We start from the raw sequence: 20,915 nt of genomic DNA on the forward strand, positions 1-20,915 counted from the left end.
AATTTTCAGCGAATTTGTTCCGAGCCCGCCGAAATCTCGAGAGACCAGTTTGGTTGTCCTTCTCCTCGGCGTATACTTTATCCATGTGAGGCATTAGAACGTCGACCATTTCCTCGCACCCCAAGTCAGTCGCCATATCTATGGGGTAAAGACTGTGATTATTCAGAGCTATAATGTCTGCACCATACTCAATGAGCATCTCCACAATATCGCGAACTCTCGCTGTATGCGTATTTATGGTGGTCTCTGCTATCGGATCGAACATCCTATGACCTGTGATCGAGAGCTGTCTGAAGTCCAGCATAAGTGATGGGCGAGATGTATCTCCTGTCAAAATGCCAGCAGCATCCAGAGGCCGCTTTGGAGAAATTTGTTTTCCAGCTGGAGACCAAAATATTCTCTCTTGTTCGAATGTAGCACAAGCATGAAGAGGGCTATTGCCATGAATGTCTCCCAATTTCGCCTTTAGATCAATCTTTGCGCCTGCATCGAGTAATAACTTGACGGTCTCTGGTCGTCCTGATCTGCATGCTTCATGGAGCGCTGTGAGCCCGGAGTCGTCCTGGCGATTGATAAGATCAAGTTGCCCAAGAGATGAGTAGATGTCCAGAATATACCCAATAGTATTACTTTGACGACATAGTGAGGCAATGTGAAGTACAGTTCGCCCTTGCTTGGTAATGGCTGTAGGATCTACTCCTGCCGCAACAAGTTGACCTACGTAGTCTTCAGAAATTGATGCCGCAAGATGAATCGGTTGAGCGCCATTTTTATCTGTCATATTGAGACCCTTTGCAAGTTCGCTCTTCAAGATGTCCTGTAGTTTATCCACCCGCTGCCACTCAGGAAGGGTACCACATATCATATGAAGAGGAGTTTGACCAGTGTTGTTCTGAGCGATAGGCGACAGTCCCCTCCTGAGGAGTAGTTCTGCAAGCTTGACAGCATTGAACGCTCTCGCAATTTCGTGCAGAGGCGTATTGCCGTTGTTATTGGTGGCGAACACGTTTGCGCCCCTCTCGATGAAGTATTCCACTAAGCTGACGTTGGCACCATTTTTACAAAGCAAGTGGAGAGCATTGTCGCCCTGATAATCACGAGTGTTGATGTCAGCTCTCAAATCCAACAAGATTGCTACAAGCTTCTCAGCTTTGTTTCCCTGGGCCGCGATGGTTCGAAGCAAGAGAGAACGCCCATCGTGATCTGCACAATCCAAATCTGCACCACCAGCTAGAAGAACCGGCAGGACGTGGACTCGCAGGAGATCGTGATAAACCTCGCGTGTAGGGTCAGCCAGGTTATGGTCGGGATGGAGCTTCCCTGTCAAGAAATGAAGTGGCGTGAGACCTTGGTTGTTCCTCATATTGGTATCAGCTCCTGATGATACAAGGTCAGAGATCATCTCTGCTTTACAGCGAATCCTTTCATTCACACAATCATTGGAAAGTGCTTCCACCGCTAGATGTAACGGTGTATTACCCTGGGAATCAACAACGTTGCAATTGGTGATATGTTTCAGGAGAGGTTTTATCTCTTGAGTTCGCATATCACCAACCGCTAAATGTAACAATGTTCTGGAATCACTTTGACGTGCTGACTGCAAGTCTGCGCCATGACTGATCAGCAAGTCGATGATAGGTGCAGAGTTGGACCGAACATGTAGATTATGAACTGGAGTATTTCCACTTTTGTCTTGTGCAGTAACGCTTGCACCGTATTCGAGAAGTAGTCTTGTGAGAACAGGATCGCTTGCAAATACTTCCGATGATACTGATCGATGCAATGGGGTTACGCCGGACTTATCCACTACATTGACTTTGGCCCCAGCCTCTAGCAGCACCAGAAGGCAACGCGCCTTCGCATCTGAACGTTCTTCCTGCTCCCTCCAATTTTCGCGAAATAATGTATGAATAGCGGTGATATCATTCGAGCCGGTTTTGTTCGGATCTGCACCCGCTGCCAGCAGGACTTCAATGATGGAATGATAACCCTGCCGAGCAGCTATTATTAATGGCGAACGTTCTAAATGGCTGTCATACAGAGAGACTCCGGGAGAAGCAAGGATGACTTCAACAACTTCTTTCTTTCCACATCGAACTGCGTCGCAAAGAGCTTTGTTCAAGTATTCATCAGGTAAGTACGGAATCATGTGACGAACCGATTCAACAGCTCCAGCTCGACAAGCGTAATAGAAACAAGACTCTCTATCATCGCGGCGTTGCGTTACCCTTAACTTTCTTGAAAGTGGATCAGCTCCAGCTTCCAAGAGCTGCTGAACGATGACATGGTTATTTCCACGTGCGGCGAAGTACAAGGGTTCTCGACCATGATAGGGACGCGACTCATAGTTCTCATGAGGGTCGTGCGGTATCAATAACGCGACGATGTCGTTATGATCTCTCACCGCTGCCCAAGCTAAGGGGGTCATTCTTTGCCAATCCTTGCAATGTACCTCTGCCCCATTCTTGATCAAATGTTTGGCATAACTTGTGAGTCCTGACCAAGCTGCAACATGAAGGGGTAGAACATCTTTCGTCGGGCCTAACTTCTTGAAATGATCAGCTGAGGACCAATTCAAATCGAGCCAAGCATAAACCTTCTGCTGCATGAAGTCGTTCAGCGCGTGTAAGAGAAGTTCCTGCTCTATACCGGATTGCATACTGAATGAAGGCTCGTCATTCAAAGTCTCTAATCTGCGTATATGGGCGTGCCAATGTGTCATGGCGTAGTCAATAAAAGGATAACCCATTCTTAATTGTTGTACCCTGCCCCAATGTTCAGCATCCGGCTCTCCACTCATTGAATTGCGTGGCTTGATGTCCCATAGCGCTAAACAGTTCATGTACTTCAAGCACGCAATTGCCAAAGCAGAGTGAGTTTCTTTGAAGTCTATGACGGGGAATTGATGGTTGATATCATCTGATCTCCTTTTCCTGTCGCCATCAAGCAGAAATTCTGTGAATGAATGGTGTATGACAGAAATAGTCTCGTCTGGAAGGATCTCGAGCAATGGCCCGCATGCACTACGAACGAGTGCTTTCGTGTCCCCAAGATCTTTGACGGAGGGAGTCTGGAAGTCATTATGTCCAGTAATGCTGATCAAAGTGGAAGGTCTGGAGTGGTGAAGCAAAGCTGCAAGTTCAAGAAGTCGAAGAGGGCGAATAGAGTGTGTGACATAGCCAAGAATCATCAATTGGAGGTCTTCTGGAATACCAGAGCGAACGGAGTGGTCTGATAGCATACCATTGTACATATCTTCCACGCTGTGAGGAAGCCATTTGAATGTGTCCAAGGATACTGGGGAATCTGATCGCCGAATGTGGTTGGTGAATTCATCCACGACCAGGCGTGCGTAGAGAAAGGAGCCTTGGGTCTTGTCTTGCAAACGCTGATAGAATTCGGTCCGCAAGCTAGCACTCAGCTGTTCCACACCATCGAGTCTGTACTCGACATAGGAAGCGATGTCTTCGTTGATAATCTCTCGCTCGAGTTTGAGTCGAAGAACAGATGGGTGCTTAAGGTGTGTTTCGATTCGGGGGAGCGGTCGACTCGTCACTAAAAGCTTGATTGAGTCCGGTTTGTGTATTCCAAGTTTGACCAAAGTGTTCAAGAACTTTCCCTGTTCCATGTCCATTTCGTCAAGACCATCTATGATGCAGTAGGACCTTGGAAACGACTCCAAGGCGCGAAGTAGATGTGCCCACAGTTCATCAGTTGAAACACCATCAACGGAACGGCCACCATCGAGGTAAGTTTCCATTTGTTGACAAAGAATCGGGCTAATTGACAAGATTTGAGAGATGAAGTCGCGCACAAGGTTATGCGGGCTGCGGTTCGTAGCAAGAATCTGTCTGAAGAAGAAGAACATTACTGGAACACCTGTCTCGATGAGTTTGGATACGGTCGTGGCCGCCAAAACACTCTTTCCCATCCCAGCCGGGGCTTCAATCCACAGCGATCCGTGAGAAGTTGACTGGAGCCATGACCGGTATGTCTCAGAATTCTCAAGCCAGTTGCCGGTTCCCTGGACGTGAGCCTGCAGATGTTTCTGATAGTCGCTGGAGTCGGCGAAATATGCGGTAGGTTGTAGCCATTCCTGCATGGCATTGACATGAATGTCTTCTGTGTGCTCGTCGATATGATCATTATCGTAGTCGTCCTTCTGCACCATCACGAATTCCTGCTCGTCGGCCTCGTGTTTGTCCATGCTGCCGAATGAGCACTCGAGATGGCTACCCTTTGCGGTTATTCGAAGCTTGGGTGAGAATCTCGATAACGAGAAAACGATATGTGTAGGCTCCAACGTCTGTTCCCTCGTTCATTTCAAGCATTGAAGGACTTTCCTCTTCGACCCTGCGTTTTCCCTTCGAGCGATGGCTGCCTAGAGACCCGATTGCGCAAGGTATCTTATGCCATCAACATCCACTGATGAGTTGAAATAGGAGGTAGCAGAGTGTCACTAGAGATGTATGCTTGCTGAGAAGAAGTGAGGGGTCTGCGGCGCAGTCTGCTCAAGAATCTTGGAAATAAATATAACACATAATCACGTGACCAGCCCTGTCATGTCCATGTGTTTCTGGTGTTTCTGTTTTGCGGAATTAAAGCTTAAGGTGTGTATCAATAATAGATACTTACTGTTTCTCCGGCTACAGTACTCAGTGTTCATCGATTAACGAATAGTAAAAATTGCGGGAGTCTTCGTTCTTGCCTTCGGGAATGAGATTGTACAGATCGGATCCGATGAACCATCAAAGGGGTTTTGACTGCACAACGTATACCGAAAGGTCGAACAATGATATCTGATCTTGACCTAGAACTTACAATATCACTAAGCTTCGAAGATACTGATCCCCAAAACGAATTGAAGGTGCCATGCTAAGCAATAGGCCGCGTGCCGGTGAGGTCAAGTAGTTTGATACCGGAAGTCTAATTCTTCTGGTATGGCTTGTACTTTTTGCCCTAGATCCCACCCGAAGGTCTGGGATTCGGGAAGCGAAGCCGACTATTGCGTGCAAAGAAATATACAATACACTAGTCAAGTCTGCAATTTCAGCCGGGAAGTCGTTTCAGAACCCGCAGAATTCAGCCTAAAGTTTAGGATCACATGGCACTGTACTCCGTACATTAATACTCAAAGGCATTCCAAGTTCCCCTACGTGCCTGAATTTGCCGTCATTTCCTCAAAATCGATCAACCTCACAGCTTTGAGGTTCGGTCAATGTAGCTGCCTTTTTGGCGATGGCTATTGACAAAAGCGAACAAGATGAAGACCAGCAATTATTTCTCCCTAAAGATCCCGAGGACAACAACCATCTACCAGATCCGAGGTCAAAGAAACCTAATTTAGCTTCAAGATTCCATTTGAGACTCATTCTGGAGGTTTTGATGGCGTTGGTGATGGTGATGCTGTATCTGGACCCATTTTCCAAATCAACGAAGAAACCAACTCCGGTACCTGCCTGTATGTTCACATTTGCAAACCGAAAGGTTTATCGAAACAACTTTTAGTGACACCATGCTTTTCAAGTTTCAACGAAGTCCTATACATTTCTCCAGAATCCGAGGTACTTACACGAAGATATGTTCTCCAGTAGGAAGGAGACGCTCCATACACTCCACAACTGGATCGAACTAAGTTCAGGTAGTAGTTCTCCTATGGAAATATGATCCTATCTGACAAAAGCCTCGCAGATGGGAGAGGATACGTTCAAGTCGACAATTCGACGTCGTTCAAATTGGGGGAACCTTACACCATGCATGGAACGCATACAGATAAAAAAGAACCGGTATACATGATGTCGGTTTTCCACCAGCTTCATTGCGTCGTATGTTCTCTCTCCAAGCTCATGGTGCCATTCAAAGCAATTGTGATTTTGAACTGACGTTTTGAAAGTCATACCTCGCAGAGCATTATCAAACAGAGTTGACGCAGGAAGTTGCGCATCACACCGCACATTGCTTCGATTATATTCGACAAGCAATCATGTGCGCCGCAGATACCACTCTCGAAGGTAAGACGGAAGCTGGTCCAGGTTTCGGTCACGAACATGTGTGCAAAGACTATGATGAGGTGTTGGCTTGGGCGAATGAACATACTGTGTTTAAGTGGAGGGGGAACATGCCACTCGAGGCTGTCCTCTGACGTGATGGTGTTGGAAAATTGTACATAGGATGAGGCATCAACGTTCGAGAAAGAAAGAAAGAAAGCTAAGAGGTAGAGACTGCCTATCCCGGTGGAAGCTACCCAGTCACATGATACCCCTGATTCATCGTTTGGCACTCTCACAGTTTTCTATTGACCGAAAATGTGCGGAACTCTTAGGATTCAGATAAAGCAACTGTTTCCACGGAATCTGGTGTTTGTAATAATAACAGATACTAGACCTATTACAAAGGAATCTCATGAAGTCTGGAGAACAATATCTCGATATCCAGTTTGTGGCGAGAAAAGAAATCGGCCAAAGCAGAAAACAGTGTACCATATATTGAAGTCTAATAGTGTCTAAAGACCTGATCTAGACTTTAAACTCAAAATGCCAAATTTGTGAAAGGAAAACATTAGTCAAACGTGGGCATTGGAATGAAATTCTGGCATGAAAGAAAGACCGAATTTCAGGTACCGGAATCTTCTTATCTCCCTCTTCCTCGTCCTCCTCCTTCTCCAATTGTCTCATATCTTGTTCAACATGATCGTGTGAAGTAGCTCCTCAACAACACGGGCCCCATGCTTTCCAAAAAGATCAACGCAGTAGCGTGGGTCACAGTAAAACGCCGTATGGAAAAGCTCAGTATGGTCCCGTTGAAGAAAAACAGTGGCGGTGCTTCAGGGGGAAGATTCCTCCTTCTTGGGAACGACGACATTGCGTGGTACATTCCTAGCCCTGTTCGCCCTGGGGCGCTTTGAAGGACCAACTGCCGGTGATGCTGACCTCGACCGAGTTGGAGCTTGGGACCTCCGTCCTGGAGCACTGTTTCCTTCTGAGGCCGAGGTTTTCAAAGGGATGAATCCGAACTCTCGAGATTTTGCTTCAGACCAAGGCCAGGATGTCCAGTTCCGAGAGGCGAGCATACCCTCCAACCAGACTAATGTTCGCCGGAGACAAGTGCTGCCGTCTGCATCATCTCCATGAGGATTGCCCCCTATCCATGCTCGCACAATGTTCAAGTTCTGCTCTCGTTTGCAGTAGTCAATGAATCTCCGTTGCATATCGTTTCGCAAGTTTCGACTATCAACCTCTACGTTGAGATTATCAGAAGCCGACTCGCAGTCGAAGATCCAAAGTTCAGTACCGTCAGCAACCTTTGCGAGTATCGCGATTCACACATGCCAATCTGCATCCAACCAAGCCCGACCTCTACCAGTCCAATTTTCTGTTTTTGAACAGAAGAGACCAATCCTAGCCGCATTATTGGGCTTTGCAGGCACCAAATTGTTCGGATCCCCAGTACGGTTGACCTGACGAGCCAACTCCTCGTTCCAAAAATGCGGAAAGGACTTGAAATCCTTGTAGTCGCGGACTTTGGTCCAGCCTCCTTTGATTGTCTGCTCTGCATGACTAATAGGTTCGCAGACCAATAACCATGGTGATTCCAAGTACGAGCTGTGCGGAGACAGGACCTCTTCTTCTTCGTCCGTGTCGATGAAATATTCGTAGGACCGTCGGAGAAGATACAGATGCGTGTGAATGTCTTTGACAAGAGATTTGCCATTGAGATCCTCGATATTCGGAAGCATGGGTTTAATTGGGGATATCTCCAGGTGCTGTCTTTCGCTGAGACCAGCATACTTCTTGAAAGTTTTTGATGACATTTTTCGGGTCAGAACTGGTGCTGTCGGTCTTGTTGTAGAACCCCGATGTAACGAAAATATAATTATGAAAGAAGACGTTCCTTCAGTTGAGGAGTTCATCCTCTGGAATTGCGTGCATGGTCCGCTGGTTTGCTTTGTCTTCAGAGACTGGTCACCTATCAGTTTTCGGAATCCGGTCTAAGAGTTGGGATTGGAAATCACGGAGAGATTTGACACATCAGTTCTGAGGCATGAAAAACCAGAGTGCTCGAAATGATGTATATTGACAGTGTGACTAGTCATGTCAACCACTTCAGGAACACCAACGCCTTTCATGATGTTTCCATCTCCTTTCAACCCGTACGCTCGCACCAACAACGACCTCAAAGCTTCGACTCAAGACCGATGGAGGATTGTGTATGAGGCGTAACCCCTTTGTATGACTTCGGCGCCAAGATAACGTTGTACTCGAGATCCAAGATGGCTTTTGGGTCACCTTCTATGGGCTTGAAGTCGACGACCAAATCATCCTTGACGGCGAATACGGTATCGGTGGAGAGGTACGGGTCGTCATTCGGATAGATTTGAGTCGTGCAACCTCTGTACTCGTCTGCAGTGATCTGTGCAAGCTCGTCAATACTAGATTAAATACTCAAAGAATGGAGGTAGAACGTACCATCAGATGAATATGAGCAGGACGCATAGGATGTCTATCCAACAACCTCAATAGCACACCAGCAGGACTATCCGTCGGCAGCGAATACGCAGTTGGTTTCAAGCAATAGAAATGATAGTTTCCATTTTCATCACACTTGAACTTCCCTCTCAAGTTGTTTGGAGATTGGTTGTCAGGGTCCTGGAAATCGTATTTGCCGTTCGCAGATGCTTGCCAGATGTCTACCACGGCGCCCGGGATTCCTTTTCCGGTCAAGAGATCAGTCATTTTTCCGTGCATCAAGGTTGGCTTTCCGCCTGGAGCGGGATCAATAATGATTGAGCCGCCATTCTCACGGAAAGGGGCATTGGGTGACCAGAAGGGTCCGAGGATGGAGGAGGAAGTTGGGTCAGCACCATCGGTGACGAGTTTGTGGGCAACTTCATCGACGAGTCTGAGAACATTAGAATGAAAAGTTGAAGCGTAAATTTGGAGAATATCTCACGACTCGAGACCAATGACATCGGAGATTCTGTGGCCTTCGTTTCGAATGGGCGTGCTGGCTTGACCGATTGAGTTGATGAAAGTAACCCCCATCATCCACTCGTCGACTGTGAGTTCGACTTCTCGAGCGAATTCGTGGACATGTCTCATAAGAGCACCGAGAACAAGACGATTGCGAGGCGTGCAATTGGGGCCAATGGTCTCGAGAACATGGCCTGTGAATTTGGGGTCGAATCTGTCTGCCATTGTGCTGCGTAGGGAGTGTGTAATTGGGGGAGTATTGAATATGGAGGGGCAAATGGACTCAATTGCAGAATACAAGAAGATTCTGGGCAAAGATTGGACACAGAAAATAGAGAGAGAGGAGAGGAAAGAGAGTTTGTGTCTTATCTGAAGCTCTCGGGCCTTAATAATAGCATCTCTCACTCACACAAATGTCAGCGCAACACACTGTACGTACTTACCCATCCCCACAATCTCCCCACAATTCGGAGAGGAAGATATTGAGGGCCAGAATCTATTTCGCGGCAGGTCAATCGGCTTGTGGACGGGAGCATAACCACGAGAGTATCGACCTGAGGTCGAAACGGCCAACCCTGGACATACATACAGACATACAGACATACAGACAACGGCGTGCAATAGACTGTGGCAGGATGGGAGAGATAGCGAATGCGAATGAGGGTAGATTTATTAGTTGGATTGGCTGCGTGTGGGACAGCAGAGGTCCGTTTTATAGCAGCCGTCATGTGTTTCCGCGTGGAAAAGACTTTTGCCGATGGCTGAAGTGAACCCCTCGCTTTTTACCCCACCTTCTCGCTTAGTGGGTTCTAGTGGGGTCAAATCCAAGGATCAGACCAATTGCAGCATTAAAGTGGACCTCCCCGATTGTCTAGGCCTTACCCGGCTGTTCAAGCGGCAGCACTTTTCGCTCTCACTCAAACTTCTCGCTGCACTTACAATCTGGTCGATGATTTTTGAAGCATGACCATACAAGATACATGAACGCACGACTATCGAAGTATATCGACACAAATCGTTGGACTTCTGCTCTGTACTCCAATCGTCCAACTATTACTACACGTTCAAGACTGAGATACAATTGTTGCCTCCAAATCCGCGGGATGAAGCATCATTTGATGGTGGGGACATGGACCCCTCCAGGAGCAATCTTCACATTCGAATTTGACGATGAGACTCTGGAACTGAATATGATCAAGAGGACGGAGATTCCAAAAGATGAACCAATATCGTGGATGACGTTTGATGTAAGCCAAATCTATCGAAGCATGTGACTGCATACTAATTGGATTGCAGCACGCAAAGGAGAATATCTATGGAGCAGCCATGAAGAAATGGTCGAGTTTTGCTGTCAAAAGTCCAATTGAAATCGTTCATGATGCTTCACATCCAATGGAGCATCTTCGTATGTAATCTTATTAGTGTTCAGACCATCTTCTCACGATCTCATAGCCGAAGCATCGAAATCTGATACCAATACAAGAGCCATATTTGTATTAGCAGCAAAGAAGCCTCCCTTCAATGTGTACGGTAATCCATTTTACGACCATGCTGGTTTTGGCAATGTTTTCTCCGTCAACCAGGAGGGTGGCTTGGAGAAGTGCGTCCAGAATTACCAGTATGAACCAAAGACCGGTATTCATGGCATGGTTTTCGACCCTACCGAGACTTACCTCTATTCGGCTGACTTGCGAGCCAACAAGATCTGGACTCATAAGAAAGACGAGCAGGGTCAGCTGACTCTTGTTGGCTCAGTTGAAGCCCCAGATCCAGGAGATCATCCAAGATGGGTGGCGTTGAATCAAAGTTATCTTTATGTTCTGATGGAGGCTGGGAATAGGATTGGTGTTTATGTGATTGATCCTCAGACACATTGTCCTGTTTTTACACATATCACATACCCTCTGATACCTCCAGGTATGTCTTCATCCACGCTTTTTGAGCTTTACTGAGACAAGCAGGAATCCCAAACCCAAAGACAATGTATCGGGCAGATGTTGTGACGCTTACTCATAGCAAGAAATACCTGTTCGCAACTTCACGAGCCAACAAGCATAACCTGACTGGCTACATATCCGCTTTCAAGCTTGGCCCAGCTGGCAACATCGAGAGACAAATATGTATGAATCCAACGCCGAATAGTGGTGGTCACTCGAATGCTGTCAGTCCATGTGATTGGAGTGATGAATGGATTGCTTTGACGGATGATCAAGATGGGTGGTTAGAAATTTACCGGTGGAAGGACGAGTTCTTGGCAAGAGTTGCTCATTGTGATGTTAAGGAGCCTGGATTCGGCATGAATGCCATTTGGTATGATTAGATGAATGGTACAAGGCATGGCATTGGCGATAGCATCTTTAAGGGTACTGGGCAATTTCAACAGTAACTTCAATATGAGGGTTTAAGATCAATTTATTTTTTCTGTTGAAAACATATCGAGATACTAAACTTGCTGCGTCTAATCTTTTTATCACTACTCCGCTAGCAATAAAGAAATCTTCAAAGAGAAACTCTTCATGGTCTCGCTTCAGCACGCCATGCCCCTGAAAATTTTAGGCGAGCCAGGCAATTTGCACCGGCGAAGTTCCAGGGCTCTTTCCTTTCCCGCCATCGCTGCCGAGCTTCCCTCTTCCTCCCCGCAGCTACAATGGTGGGGATGCAATCCGATGACGGGGGCAACCCCTTGGGAAGCATACCTCCTTTGATGTTTCTATATGTGTTACGAACTCCTTAATTACATATTCGAATTCTGTCTTCGACATTCATTGAGAGAACTCTCCTCACTCATACCCAAACATCGACATCATGGCACCAACACCCGGCATCCTCTACGTGACAATGCAGCCCAAACCCGGGCTCCAAGAATCTGCCTTCCACGATTGGTACAACAACGAACACGGCCCTACACGTCTGCGTCTCGACTTCTGTCAAAATGGCTTCCGGTACCGCGCCAGCGATCTCGAGGGCGCTGCCGGGTCGGAAAGTCAGCCAGAATGGATGGCAGTGTACGATATCGATGATATGGCGGAATTGACGAAAGATGTGTATCTGCGGCTGCGAGATCCGCCTGTGAAGAGTCAGAGGGAGGTTGAGACGATGGCGAAGATTAAGGTTGATCGAAAACTATACGATTTCGTGGAGGAGAGACATAGTGATGAGTTTGTGGAGATGGAGAAGGTGGAGAATGAGGGGAGGGGAAATGTGATGGTTGCCGTGTTTCTGGATCTACACAATAGGGAAGGTATGCAGGAACAGGTGGATAAGTGGTATAGAGAGGAGCATATCGAGTTGTTGTCAAAGGTGCCGGGTTGGTTGAGGACGAGGAGATTTGTAACCAGTTCGATCGATCCGAAAGCCCCTTACGAATTGCTTGCACTACACGAATACGCACCGAAAAATGGACTTGGAGGACCAGAATTCAAAACTGCAACGACGACGCCTTGGAACCAGGAGATCATGACAAAGGTGGTGAAAGACAAGCGGAGGAGAGTGTATGATTTATACTATACTTTTGGTCCAGCTCCACGATACCTCTCCTCGAATATGGCTTCGTGGCATTCTTCAGACGAGAAGGTATCTCTGACAACAACTATTCCTGACTCTCCTGGTGGGGCTGGAGCCATAGAGTCATATATCACAACCAAAGACGGGGTCGAACTTCCTTTCCGACTGGAAGGATCTGCAGATCCAGATGCACCATTCATCGTCCTCAGCAACTCCATTCTCGTGGATTACAAGATCTGGGATGGATTTCTCTCTAACTTCTTCTCAAAGCCGTCCAACAAGAAATATCGCATTCTACGGTACCTGACCAGAGGTAGATCTTCAGAAACTGGCTCAAGAGAGGTGACGGTGGATATTCTAGCAGCGGATATCATCACTATTTTGACCGCGCTCAGAGTCAAGAAAGCAGCTGCAGTGATTGGTGTCAGTCTTGGTGGGGCAACGGTTCTCAACACAGCTCTGACATACCCAGACCGTGTAAGTGCATTCGTAAGCTGCGACACGAGCAGCAAATCTCCAGCAGGAAATTCGAAAGCCTGGGGTGATCGAATTGCTGTCTCAGAGAAAGAAGGCGCTTTAGCTGCAAGCGGCGAGAAGATTGTGGGAGAGGAGCTTGCTGAAATGACTACTCGAAGATGGTTTGTCAAGGAGAGCTATGATGGAGGTGTGTTGGAGAAAACCTGCCTCGAAGTCAAGGAGATGGTCAAGACCAATAGTCAGGAAGGGTTCAAGAAGAGCGTAAATGCACTGTTTGACTATGACCTGAAAGAGAAGATGAAGACGTGTCAAGTCAAGGGATTGTTTGTTGTTGGCAGTGGAGATGGCGTCTTGCCAGGTACGATGCAAGAGATGGCTAGTGCCTATGGATCCAGTGGTGCTGGATATGAGGTTGTTCAGGGAGCGGGACATTTGCCAATGGTTGAGAAGCCAAGGGAGTTTTCTGAAATTGTCACGAAGTTCTTGGGATAATTGTCAGATATATTGAACACTCTTCAGTGTTGTGTGGTAGCCTTTTTACCGTCTTCTTTCACTTGCTCGCAATCGTAATGTGGTACCATATTGGACCCTCTTTGGCCAAAACGTCTCAACCTCCTACTAGACCAGAGTTATATCTTGTAAAGCGTCAATATCCCATGCTTCCCCATCCATGATGCCATGCACGTATGCATCTCCAATGAATTTATAAGTTCCAGTCTCTGCATGCCGCTTTGGTCGGAGGATGTATGGCACTGAGCCACCCTGGAGGAGTGCAATCACGTCTCCGATACGTGCATTCGCTGGTGCCAGTCCAAGCCATCCTTCCTCTTCGGTGATCAACAGTCTTCGCATGCCCGTAGAAGCATAAACCCCAGCTCCAAAAAGTGAGATTTCGGTTCCAGTGTACTCGGAGCTGGCCAAATGTATCTTTCGAAAGTCTCCATCGTGCACCTGTATCCAATTCCACCAAGCATCGTGCCAGCAACGGAATGCGGCATTGTCTGAAACCCTTGTCTTCTTAGTGGGGTCTTGAAGGCTTGAACGGTCTTGCATCATGGCACCCGAAATTGTTTGCCTATATGCGTTATAATAAGTCGTTGGGGGTCTACTAGTATACGGTCGATTTGGAGCCTCATCAATACCTGCCATCTGCCGCCATTCGAGGAAGGTACTTCGGTATTCGTTCCAATTTGACCCTGTGCTTTTACTAACCGCGCCAATTCGACCTACAATGATTCCTCCAAGGACAATGCTGCTTCTATCGCTATGACGTATCCAAGCAACTGCTCCAGAAGAGGCATAATAATGGTCGAGGAGCGATGTACGCACTGCAAGGATCTGAATCTCCTTTTGACTCATATCCAATGCCCAGTCCGGGACCCAAGAAGGCAGATTTTCGGTTGTACGTGCAACCTTATCCCATGATCCAGGACTAATCTGACTTAGCACATGGAGGGAACCCTGACTCTCTATAATCCTTAAGGTAGCTTCTTCATATACCAACGAGACAGGCAACGAGTATGACGGAATAATTGTCTTTCTCAGGTCGGCATGGCAAAGCCCCAACATTCCATAAACTTTGTCGCGAGGATCAGAGCAATGCCGAGACCTGAAATTAGAGAGAAGGTGCTCAAGGAGCTTCTGCCTATAATCCGTTAGGCGCTAGATATATAAGACCTCTAAGAGACGTCCAGCTTCGTCGAATCGTAGATCAAGCCGCTCGTTCCAGAAAAAGTCACGACAACAAGAGCCATCATGCTTTTGGAGGCCCAAGTACACATCACGCAAAAGATCGGCCGACACCTGCCTCTTCCCACAGATAATGTCCAGAACTGGTCCTAGGATACTCTCCTGGGCGGTCCAGACACGATGCCACCACGGTCGTCGAAAGAGATTTTGAAAGGCATCAAGGTACTTTGGCTCGAACACTTCTGCTTGCAATGAGGCGTTCATACTCGGATCCCAATGCATTTCAAGGTCTCTCGGAAAATGCTCTAAAGCATCAAAAGCCAGATTGCTATCGTCGGACTCCTCGCCAAGCCAAGCTATAACACGAGATGCGTATTTGTAGACGTCCCCCATGTGCCTTACTTGAACATTCCTCTCATCAATGTCGTTCTGGTTGATACATATTGCATCAATCCATAGGATCCTCGGCTGTTGGTGTCGTCGAAGATGTCGGAGTGCAACCTCTAAGTTCACTGTGACGAGGCTCGGAATGTTCTCGATGAATATTTGCCTACGAGAGCCATCATCACCCCAAACGTATGAGAGGGCTTCATAACTTGCAGGTTGGCCATCCAGCCAGGACCTTGATAGAGTGCAGTGAATGTCGTCTGCAAAGTTTCTAGGGCTGAGTGTCACGAGCCTGATCTCTCTTCTTTCTCCGTCCAAAGGTCTGTAGATAGTTGGCGCCTGATCTTCAGCCTCGTTGATGTCTATATGCATATTATCCATTGGAGAATGTGTAAGAAGGTGTGATATGTCCATTTTGTTCGCTCGCGTCGTGGCATCAGCTTGGATGGACGTTTCTCGAGGGAATTTGAATGTATATTGTTCTTGAGTTAGATCAATTGTGGCTGGGTACGTCGTGGGGGCGGTTGGTGGGATGTCGGACTTTTCAGGACAGACTCGTCCTCTGAATGGGCATATGCTAAAACCCAGCGAGTGCATGCGTCGGAGATCACTATTCTTTTAAGGATCCAAGCCTTGTCTCTGTTTCTGCTCCCATATTCAAACATCAAGTAAGCGTTTCTTGATAAGGCGATGGAAGATCGCTGGGAAGAGCAAATATTTCCAAACAATTCCAGTGTCTCTCCTCTGTAAAAAAAACATGGTATAACAACTCCCAGTCTTCCTTCTTCGATCCTCTACCTCTCCCTCATCTCAATTCTCTGTCGCCTTGCTCTTGATCGTACTCCTTCCATTCCTCGTTACATGCCAAGCTCCCGTCAAAAAGTCTTGATCAATCAAATGTCCCTCCTCTCCAATCTCCAACACGCCAACTTCCTCACCCTCAGAGTCAACAACAGTAGTCTTCGCACCTGGCTTCGTCTGATAAAGACAGACTTCCACACCTTGAGCATAATCATAAACCGTCCTCATCTCGTGCCATTTCCCAAGAACCAAAATGGTATTCTCGCGGACATACAACGGCAGCGTATCGAATTGATGATGTTCTTTGAACCATCCCGGTCCAACTCTAGTCTTGTTCGTGAAGAAACTCGTCCATCGACCTTTGGGCAGGTAGAACTCCACATCGCCAGATTCCTCAAAAATAGGAGCCACAAGCAAGCTATCACCGAACATGAATTGACGATCGAGAAACCAGGACGTGGGATCCTCAGGGAATTCCAAGCACATTGCTCTCAACGAAAGCGGGATGCCCTGCTCCACCGCGATTTGTGCTTGGGCGAAGATATACGGCATCAAACGTGCCTTCAGCGAAGTCCATTTTGCCAAAGTCTTCGAGCATCCTTGCTCGCTTGTATCATCATCGTCCACTGTCCATGGAACGCGGAAAGAATTGCTTCCATGCAGACGGCTGTGTGAGCACAGTAGCCCGAACGCAACCCAACGCTTGTAAATCCACGGAGGAGGGTACCCTTCAAATCCACCAATATCCACGGACCAAAAAGCAAATCCACCCAGACCAAGAGAAAGTCCTCCACGAACGGATTCTGCCATAGCCTCAGGTGTAGACTCGCAGTCACCTCCCCATTGAAGAGGGAATCTTTGCGTCCCAGCAGTAGCAGTACGAGCAAACAGCACTGCTTCATTCTCTCCAAAGCGGTCTTGAATCGCCTCATAAACTACCTTGTTGTAAAGAAAAGCATAGTAATTATGCATCTTCCTCGGATCAAGAGATGAATCAAACCACTCGACATCAATCGACGGGATCCGCTCTCCGAAATCAGTCTTGATAGCATCGACTCCTTTGTCAAACAGACCTTCCAGGCAGCTGACGTACCACTCGCACGCTTCCGGGTTCGTGAAATCGATGATTCCCATTCCCGTTTGCCAAAGATCCCATTGGAAGATGTCACCGTTTTTACGTTTGAGGAGGTAGCCTTTGCTGGCGGCGAACTTGAAGACGGGAGAGGCCTGGCCTAGGTAGGGGTTGATCCAGACACAGACTTTCTTTACCAGTCCTGGAGATGTTAGTGTGAAAAGAGGAGTGAAGAGGGGATCTGACCTGAGGCTTTCAGACGTGCGATTTGAGCTTTTGGATCAGGGAACATCTCAGAATCGAAGACGAAGTCGCACCAATGAAATGCTCGAAGCCAGAAACAGTCAAAGTGGAAGACTTCCACAGGGATATCTCGTGCTTTCATGCCCTCGAGGAAGGAGTTGACAGTCTTCTCGTCGTAATTGGTTGTGAAGCTGGTGCTCAGCCAGAGTCCAAAACTCCAGCTTGGTACCTTTCCAGGCTTTCCTGTTAATATTGAGTACTTCTGCAAGACTTCCTTTGGAGTTGGGCCGTAGATGATGTACCTGCGAGACGTCAGACATGACTATATTTGACTTGAAAAGCCGAGGAAAGTAGAACTTACCATTTCAATCGCTGTGCTTCAACACTCGTCTGGACTCTGCAACACCGCTCACTACCAACCTCCAACTCTACCTTATCTGGAGTATCAATAAAGATACCATATCCCCTTGAGCTGATCCAGAACGGAATGTTCTTATATGCTTGATCACTCGATGTCCCACCATCTGCATTCCAAAGTGTGACTGCCTGCCCAACCTTATTGAAAGCTCCAAATCTCTCTCCAAGACCATGAACGGACTCTCCAACCGATAATGTAGTCTGCGTGAAGATATAATGCTGGAATTTCGACATGTCTCCCGTCACGAGCTGATTGCTTGGCGCAGGGCTATATGCGAACCCCACGCTTCGATTAAGCAGCGATGTGAGTTCCTTCGAGCCATCGGTGGCATGAAAGCGGATGTCGAAATCATGATTGCCAGTCTTGACTGTCGCAGATATCGAGCCTGACCTGAGGGTTGTAGACGTGTCTGTCTTCGAGATGCCAGGATTGCACTTTTCTGGCTTTCCTGCGGGGTAGAGATCGTAGTGGGGTCCTGGATTCAGAGCCCCAAGCCAATGCGTTGTTTCGACGGAGATCACGCCGTCGAAAGGTGCTCTGATGTCCTGCTAGAGTTAGCATGAGGATCTAGAAGGGCAAGATGAAGTGAGGCATACAATTGTCAGAGTTGGCAGATTCAGAGAATCCGATCTCTGCAGTATTCTCTTCGTGGGACAAAGCAGACTCAAAGAGTTCCCTGCAGGATGTTCTGCAATCGAGTAAACTTCTTCCGCATACTCTGGGCGTTTCCCTTCGGCGACCATCCACATTCCATCGCGAAACTTCATGATGTCTGATTAATGCTGGAGTTCTTGGGGAAAGCTTAAGGGTGTTGAGAGAGAATATCGCAGGACGAGGAAAGCAGGCAGATAATAAGTCAAGCTTACAGCAACACCCCACACTCGCGGAAAGAATTTTGAAGCTTATCGTGATCCACAAAGTTAGTATGACGATGAATTGCTGCAGCTAGGGAACAGCTTGACTTCTGGCTAAATAGAAGACCAGAGTGGGAATACCCTCGTACGACGGAGAAGGTGGCATGATGCGGGGTACCTGCATGAAAGACCCTGGAGAATTTAGGGGGATACGAAAGTCCTGGTCATGCAGTTGAACACCAGAACACCAGAACTACGGTTCCTCTTGATATTGTGCCGCTGTCAAGGGTACAGAAGTATCAGGCCATGTTATCAACTGGTACATAAAAAAATTAAATCGCAGAATGTTCATCATAAATTTATCGTGATGAACGACTCGAAGCTCGAGATGCCTTCGAGATGCCTTCGACTTTAGCCTTATGCCACTGTGGGTACACCGGGGGTTTCGGCACGCTGAGCCTAAATCTACAGCGCCTTTCGCTGTAATATTATCCCGACAATGAGATGCTCCGAATGCCCCTCCAACAAGAGTAAAGTGGGGTTCAGGCTCATAAGCTCTGCTCAGGAGCAATACTCTGAGCATTTTAGTTGTGTAGACAACGGCCGGATGACAATACGAACGACTTGCAAGAACGAAGGCAACAAAAGCTCTGGCAGACATTGAGAAGGTTTGGAGTGTAGACCGGCGATTAGGGATGGTCATCTAAAGGAGAAGCTAAGATGTCTACTAGACTTCAGAGCTCTGAGAGAAGGCAAAGGAAGCAGAGGGATGATGAATGTGGTTCTTCACTTCTTCACTGGGAGAAGCAGAGATAGGCGGAGGAATAATGACAGATGTTGACTGGCATTTATGAGAAGTCATCACCAAGAGGTTGCTACTCATCGTCGGCTCCAGCATATATTGCTACCAAAACTAATCGAGCAACTTTGTTCCTTATGCCTCCATGCCAGCTAACAATCTACAATTTGAGCAACTTTTAAGACGCCTTGTCAGCAAAGTCACACTGGTATCCTTACAGCTAGACGCTGTGGTGTAGTACTCTCTGCCACCCATTGTGCTTACGCTTGAGACCCCAAAGCTGAGAACTTGCCAGCCTACAAGGACTTCGATACATGTCTCCACCACCATCAGAAGATAGTCAGCGCTTGACCTCGCAGAGGCGAAGTTTGGGCAGAGAAGTAGTACGCTCACTCGATGGATATCCTAGATAAGCAAGCAGATCTCTATGGTCACCCTCCAGCATCGAGTTCCACGCGCCCTGGCCTTCGGGATTCTCGATAAGTCCCCCAATCTTGCGCCAGTCTGGATCTTGAGGTATCTCTTTGATGTCGACGAAGTCAATAATCCCAAGCTTCTCAGCCAGGTCTGCTGAGCACGACAACAGGATGATTTCCTTCAAAGCTCCTCGCACTGGGAGAATGCTGAACGCAAAATCAACCATCTCTGCATCGGCATACAGAGCAAGCGAAGTCAGGCCTCTGGATTCAAATAGCTCGACGAAGTTTGGGCTGTCCTCATAGATAAGTTCAATAACACGCGGCACGTAAAGTGTATCTACCGTCCAGTTGATGTATATGGTGGGCGGGATGAAAAAAGTGTATCTGCGTCCTATACTACCTCTAGTACTCAATTCCAAGTGAGATCCTAGTTCCAAGCTGTAGTGCTTCAGTGCCTCGTTTCGTGATTCTTGGCAGACGTGGAGTATTGCCGGCACACCACTTGAGGTTGTGTAGGCAGTAGGCATGTCGTGGGGCATATCAATGTTGTGGCGGTTCGAGAAGCGCATGTCCGACTCGATGCTCACGGTTCTAGGAATGAAAGATGCCATCTTCCAGACCCTCGAGTGTAATTCTATAGAGAGGTCGTTGAACCGCTCGAACGTGTCTCCGCAGTATTCACTTGAGTCGGACATGGTGGCAGGAAAGGGTGCCTAGATTGTGTTGATCGTTGGTGGCAGGAAGTGTATGTTTGGTTGCGAAAGTCAAGGCGGGCTTCGCAGCGGTGGAGGGAAGATTTGCTGCCTCTGTCATCAATTAGCATTGTTCCAGCAGTAATACAGAGCATTGGAGATGCGCACCAATTGTATGGCAGGGAGGTCTTCGTTCTCATGAACAGGGTGAAGTGGAGTAGTGGTGAGGAGAAGAAAAAGTTTCTCGAATTTCTCGAGGAAATAAGGTTACTCGTACCCCACGTCGCGGAAACGACGCGTCGGTATTCCAAATTTGGATGGCACCAGGAACAAGCGGAGGAACGAAAGAAGATGTTTATTGGCATGTATTTGAGAAGCCATCGTGAGATAATGCTGCTAATTACACTTCGTTTCTAGCATATGTAGGTCGCTACCAAAACACCATCGAGCAAGTTGGTCCTCTCCTAATGCTCCATGCTAGCTAATATATGCTAACTCCGCGGCCATCGATCCACTTCGAGCAACTCCTCAGACGCCACTGCAGCAAAGCTACTTTCATATAATCATACCCAGACGCCGTGGTCTCTACCA

General features: G+C 47.5%; 9 protein-coding genes across 9 annotated transcripts; 3 read left to right on the forward strand and 6 right to left on the reverse strand.

Moving 5' to 3' along the window:
• Positions 1-5,183: 5,183 nt before the first annotated feature.
• LY89DRAFT_769397 (uncharacterized protein) lies at positions 5,184-6,142 on the forward strand (the record flags this gene model as incomplete). Its single annotated transcript, XM_018221816.1, has 4 exons — positions 5,184-5,461; positions 5,528-5,641; positions 5,692-5,825; positions 5,894-6,142. Exons 1-4 carry the CDS (start codon positions 5,239-5,241, stop codon positions 6,140-6,142), a joined length of 720 nt encoding a protein of 239 aa, XP_018060851.1. The 5' UTR covers positions 5,184-5,238.
• A 929-nt stretch (positions 6,143-7,071) lies between these two features.
• On the reverse strand, positions 7,072-8,040 carry LY89DRAFT_410303 (uncharacterized protein). The gene has a single exon (XM_018207315.1). The coding sequence runs from the start codon at positions 7,907-7,909 to the stop codon at positions 7,319-7,321; it is 591 nt and encodes a 196-aa protein (XP_018060852.1). The 5' UTR covers positions 7,910-8,040; the 3' UTR covers positions 7,072-7,318.
• On the reverse strand, positions 7,963-9,391 carry LY89DRAFT_632921 (aromatic compound dioxygenase). The gene is made up of 3 exons (XM_018211320.1): positions 8,950-9,391; positions 8,466-8,898; positions 7,963-8,409 (listed from the first exon to the last, which is right to left on the reverse strand). Exons 1-3 carry the CDS (start codon positions 9,192-9,194, stop codon positions 8,173-8,175), a joined length of 915 nt encoding a protein of 304 aa, XP_018060853.1. The 5' UTR covers positions 9,195-9,391; the 3' UTR covers positions 7,963-8,172.
• A 681-nt stretch (positions 9,392-10,072) lies between these two features.
• Positions 10,073-11,289, forward strand: LY89DRAFT_743822 (carboxy-cis,cis-muconate cyclase; the record flags this gene model as incomplete). The annotated part of the gene is made up of 4 exons (XM_018220985.1): positions 10,073-10,216; positions 10,266-10,374; positions 10,422-10,886; positions 10,931-11,289. The coding sequence occupies 4 exons, from the start codon at positions 10,073-10,075 to the stop codon at positions 11,287-11,289; spliced, it is 1,077 nt and encodes a 358-aa protein (XP_018060854.1).
• Positions 11,290-11,595: 306 nt separating this feature from the next.
• Positions 11,596-13,518, forward strand: LY89DRAFT_632925 (alpha/beta hydrolase). The gene has a single exon (XM_018211321.1). The coding sequence runs from the start codon at positions 11,775-11,777 to the stop codon at positions 13,440-13,442; it is 1,668 nt and encodes a 555-aa protein (XP_018060855.1). The 5' UTR covers positions 11,596-11,774; the 3' UTR covers positions 13,443-13,518.
• A 50-nt stretch (positions 13,519-13,568) lies between these two features.
• On the reverse strand, positions 13,569-15,398 carry LY89DRAFT_769413 (HET-domain-containing protein; the record flags this gene model as incomplete). The annotated part of the gene is given in 2 exon segments (XM_018221817.1): positions 13,569-14,612; positions 14,628-15,398. 2 exon segments carry the CDS (start codon positions 15,396-15,398, stop codon positions 13,569-13,571), a joined length of 1,815 nt encoding a protein of 604 aa, XP_018060856.1.
• A 438-nt stretch (positions 15,399-15,836) lies between these two features.
• Positions 15,837-18,327, reverse strand: LY89DRAFT_743825 (glycoside hydrolase family 31 protein; the record flags this gene model as incomplete). The annotated part of the gene is made up of 4 exons (XM_018220986.1): positions 15,837-17,101; positions 17,146-17,444; positions 17,504-18,105; positions 18,157-18,327. The coding sequence occupies 4 exons, from the start codon at positions 18,325-18,327 to the stop codon at positions 15,837-15,839; spliced, it is 2,337 nt and encodes a 778-aa protein (XP_018060857.1).
• A 258-nt stretch (positions 18,328-18,585) lies between these two features.
• LY89DRAFT_410453 (uncharacterized protein) lies at positions 18,586-19,343 on the reverse strand. Its single transcript, XM_018207316.1, has one exon. It carries the CDS (start codon positions 19,115-19,117, stop codon positions 18,668-18,670), a length of 450 nt encoding a protein of 149 aa, XP_018060858.1. The 5' UTR covers positions 19,118-19,343; the 3' UTR covers positions 18,586-18,667.
• Positions 19,344-20,537, reverse strand: LY89DRAFT_692479 (uncharacterized protein). Its single transcript, XM_018216548.1, has 2 exons — positions 20,493-20,537; positions 19,344-20,438 (listed from the first exon to the last, which is right to left on the reverse strand). Exon 2 carries the CDS (start codon positions 20,325-20,327, stop codon positions 19,554-19,556), a length of 774 nt encoding a protein of 257 aa, XP_018060859.1. The 5' UTR covers positions 20,328-20,438; positions 20,493-20,537; the 3' UTR covers positions 19,344-19,553.
• Positions 20,538-20,915: the final 378 nt, after the last annotated feature.

The sequence above is a fragment of the Mollisia scopiformis genome (genome assembly GCF_001500285.1).
Source record: "Mollisia scopiformis unplaced genomic scaffold LY89scaffold_43, whole genome shotgun sequence".
NCBI lineage: Eukaryota > Fungi > Ascomycota > Leotiomycetes > Helotiales > Mollisiaceae > Mollisia > Mollisia scopiformis.

Excerpts from the sequence above, each read along its gene's own strand:
- LY89DRAFT_410303 (XM_018207315.1), bottom strand. The coding sequence starts at position 7,909 with ATGAACTCCTCAACTGAAGGAACGTCTTCTTTCATAATTATATTTTCG.
- LY89DRAFT_632921 (XM_018211320.1), bottom strand. The coding sequence starts at position 9,194 with ATGGCAGACAGATTCGACCCCAAATTCACAGGCCATGTTCTCGAGACC. Across the intron at positions 8,899-8,949 it reads GATGTCATTGGTCTCGAGTC|ACTCGTCGATGAAGTTGCCC; the intron begins GTGAGATATTCT and ends TAATGTTCTCAG. Across the intron at positions 8,410-8,465 it reads CTGCTCATATTCATCTGATG|ATCACTGCAGACGAGTACAG; the intron begins GTACGTTCTACC and ends GAGCTTGCACAG.
- LY89DRAFT_410453 (XM_018207316.1), bottom strand. The coding sequence starts at position 19,117 with ATGACCATCCCTAATCGCCGGTCTACACTCCAAACCTTCTCAATGTCT.
- LY89DRAFT_692479 (XM_018216548.1), bottom strand. The coding sequence starts at position 20,327 with ATGTCCGACTCAAGTGAATACTGCGGAGACACGTTCGAGCGGTTCAAC.
- LY89DRAFT_632925 (XM_018211321.1), top strand. The coding sequence starts at position 11,775 with ATGGCACCAACACCCGGCATCCTCTACGTGACAATGCAGCCCAAACCC.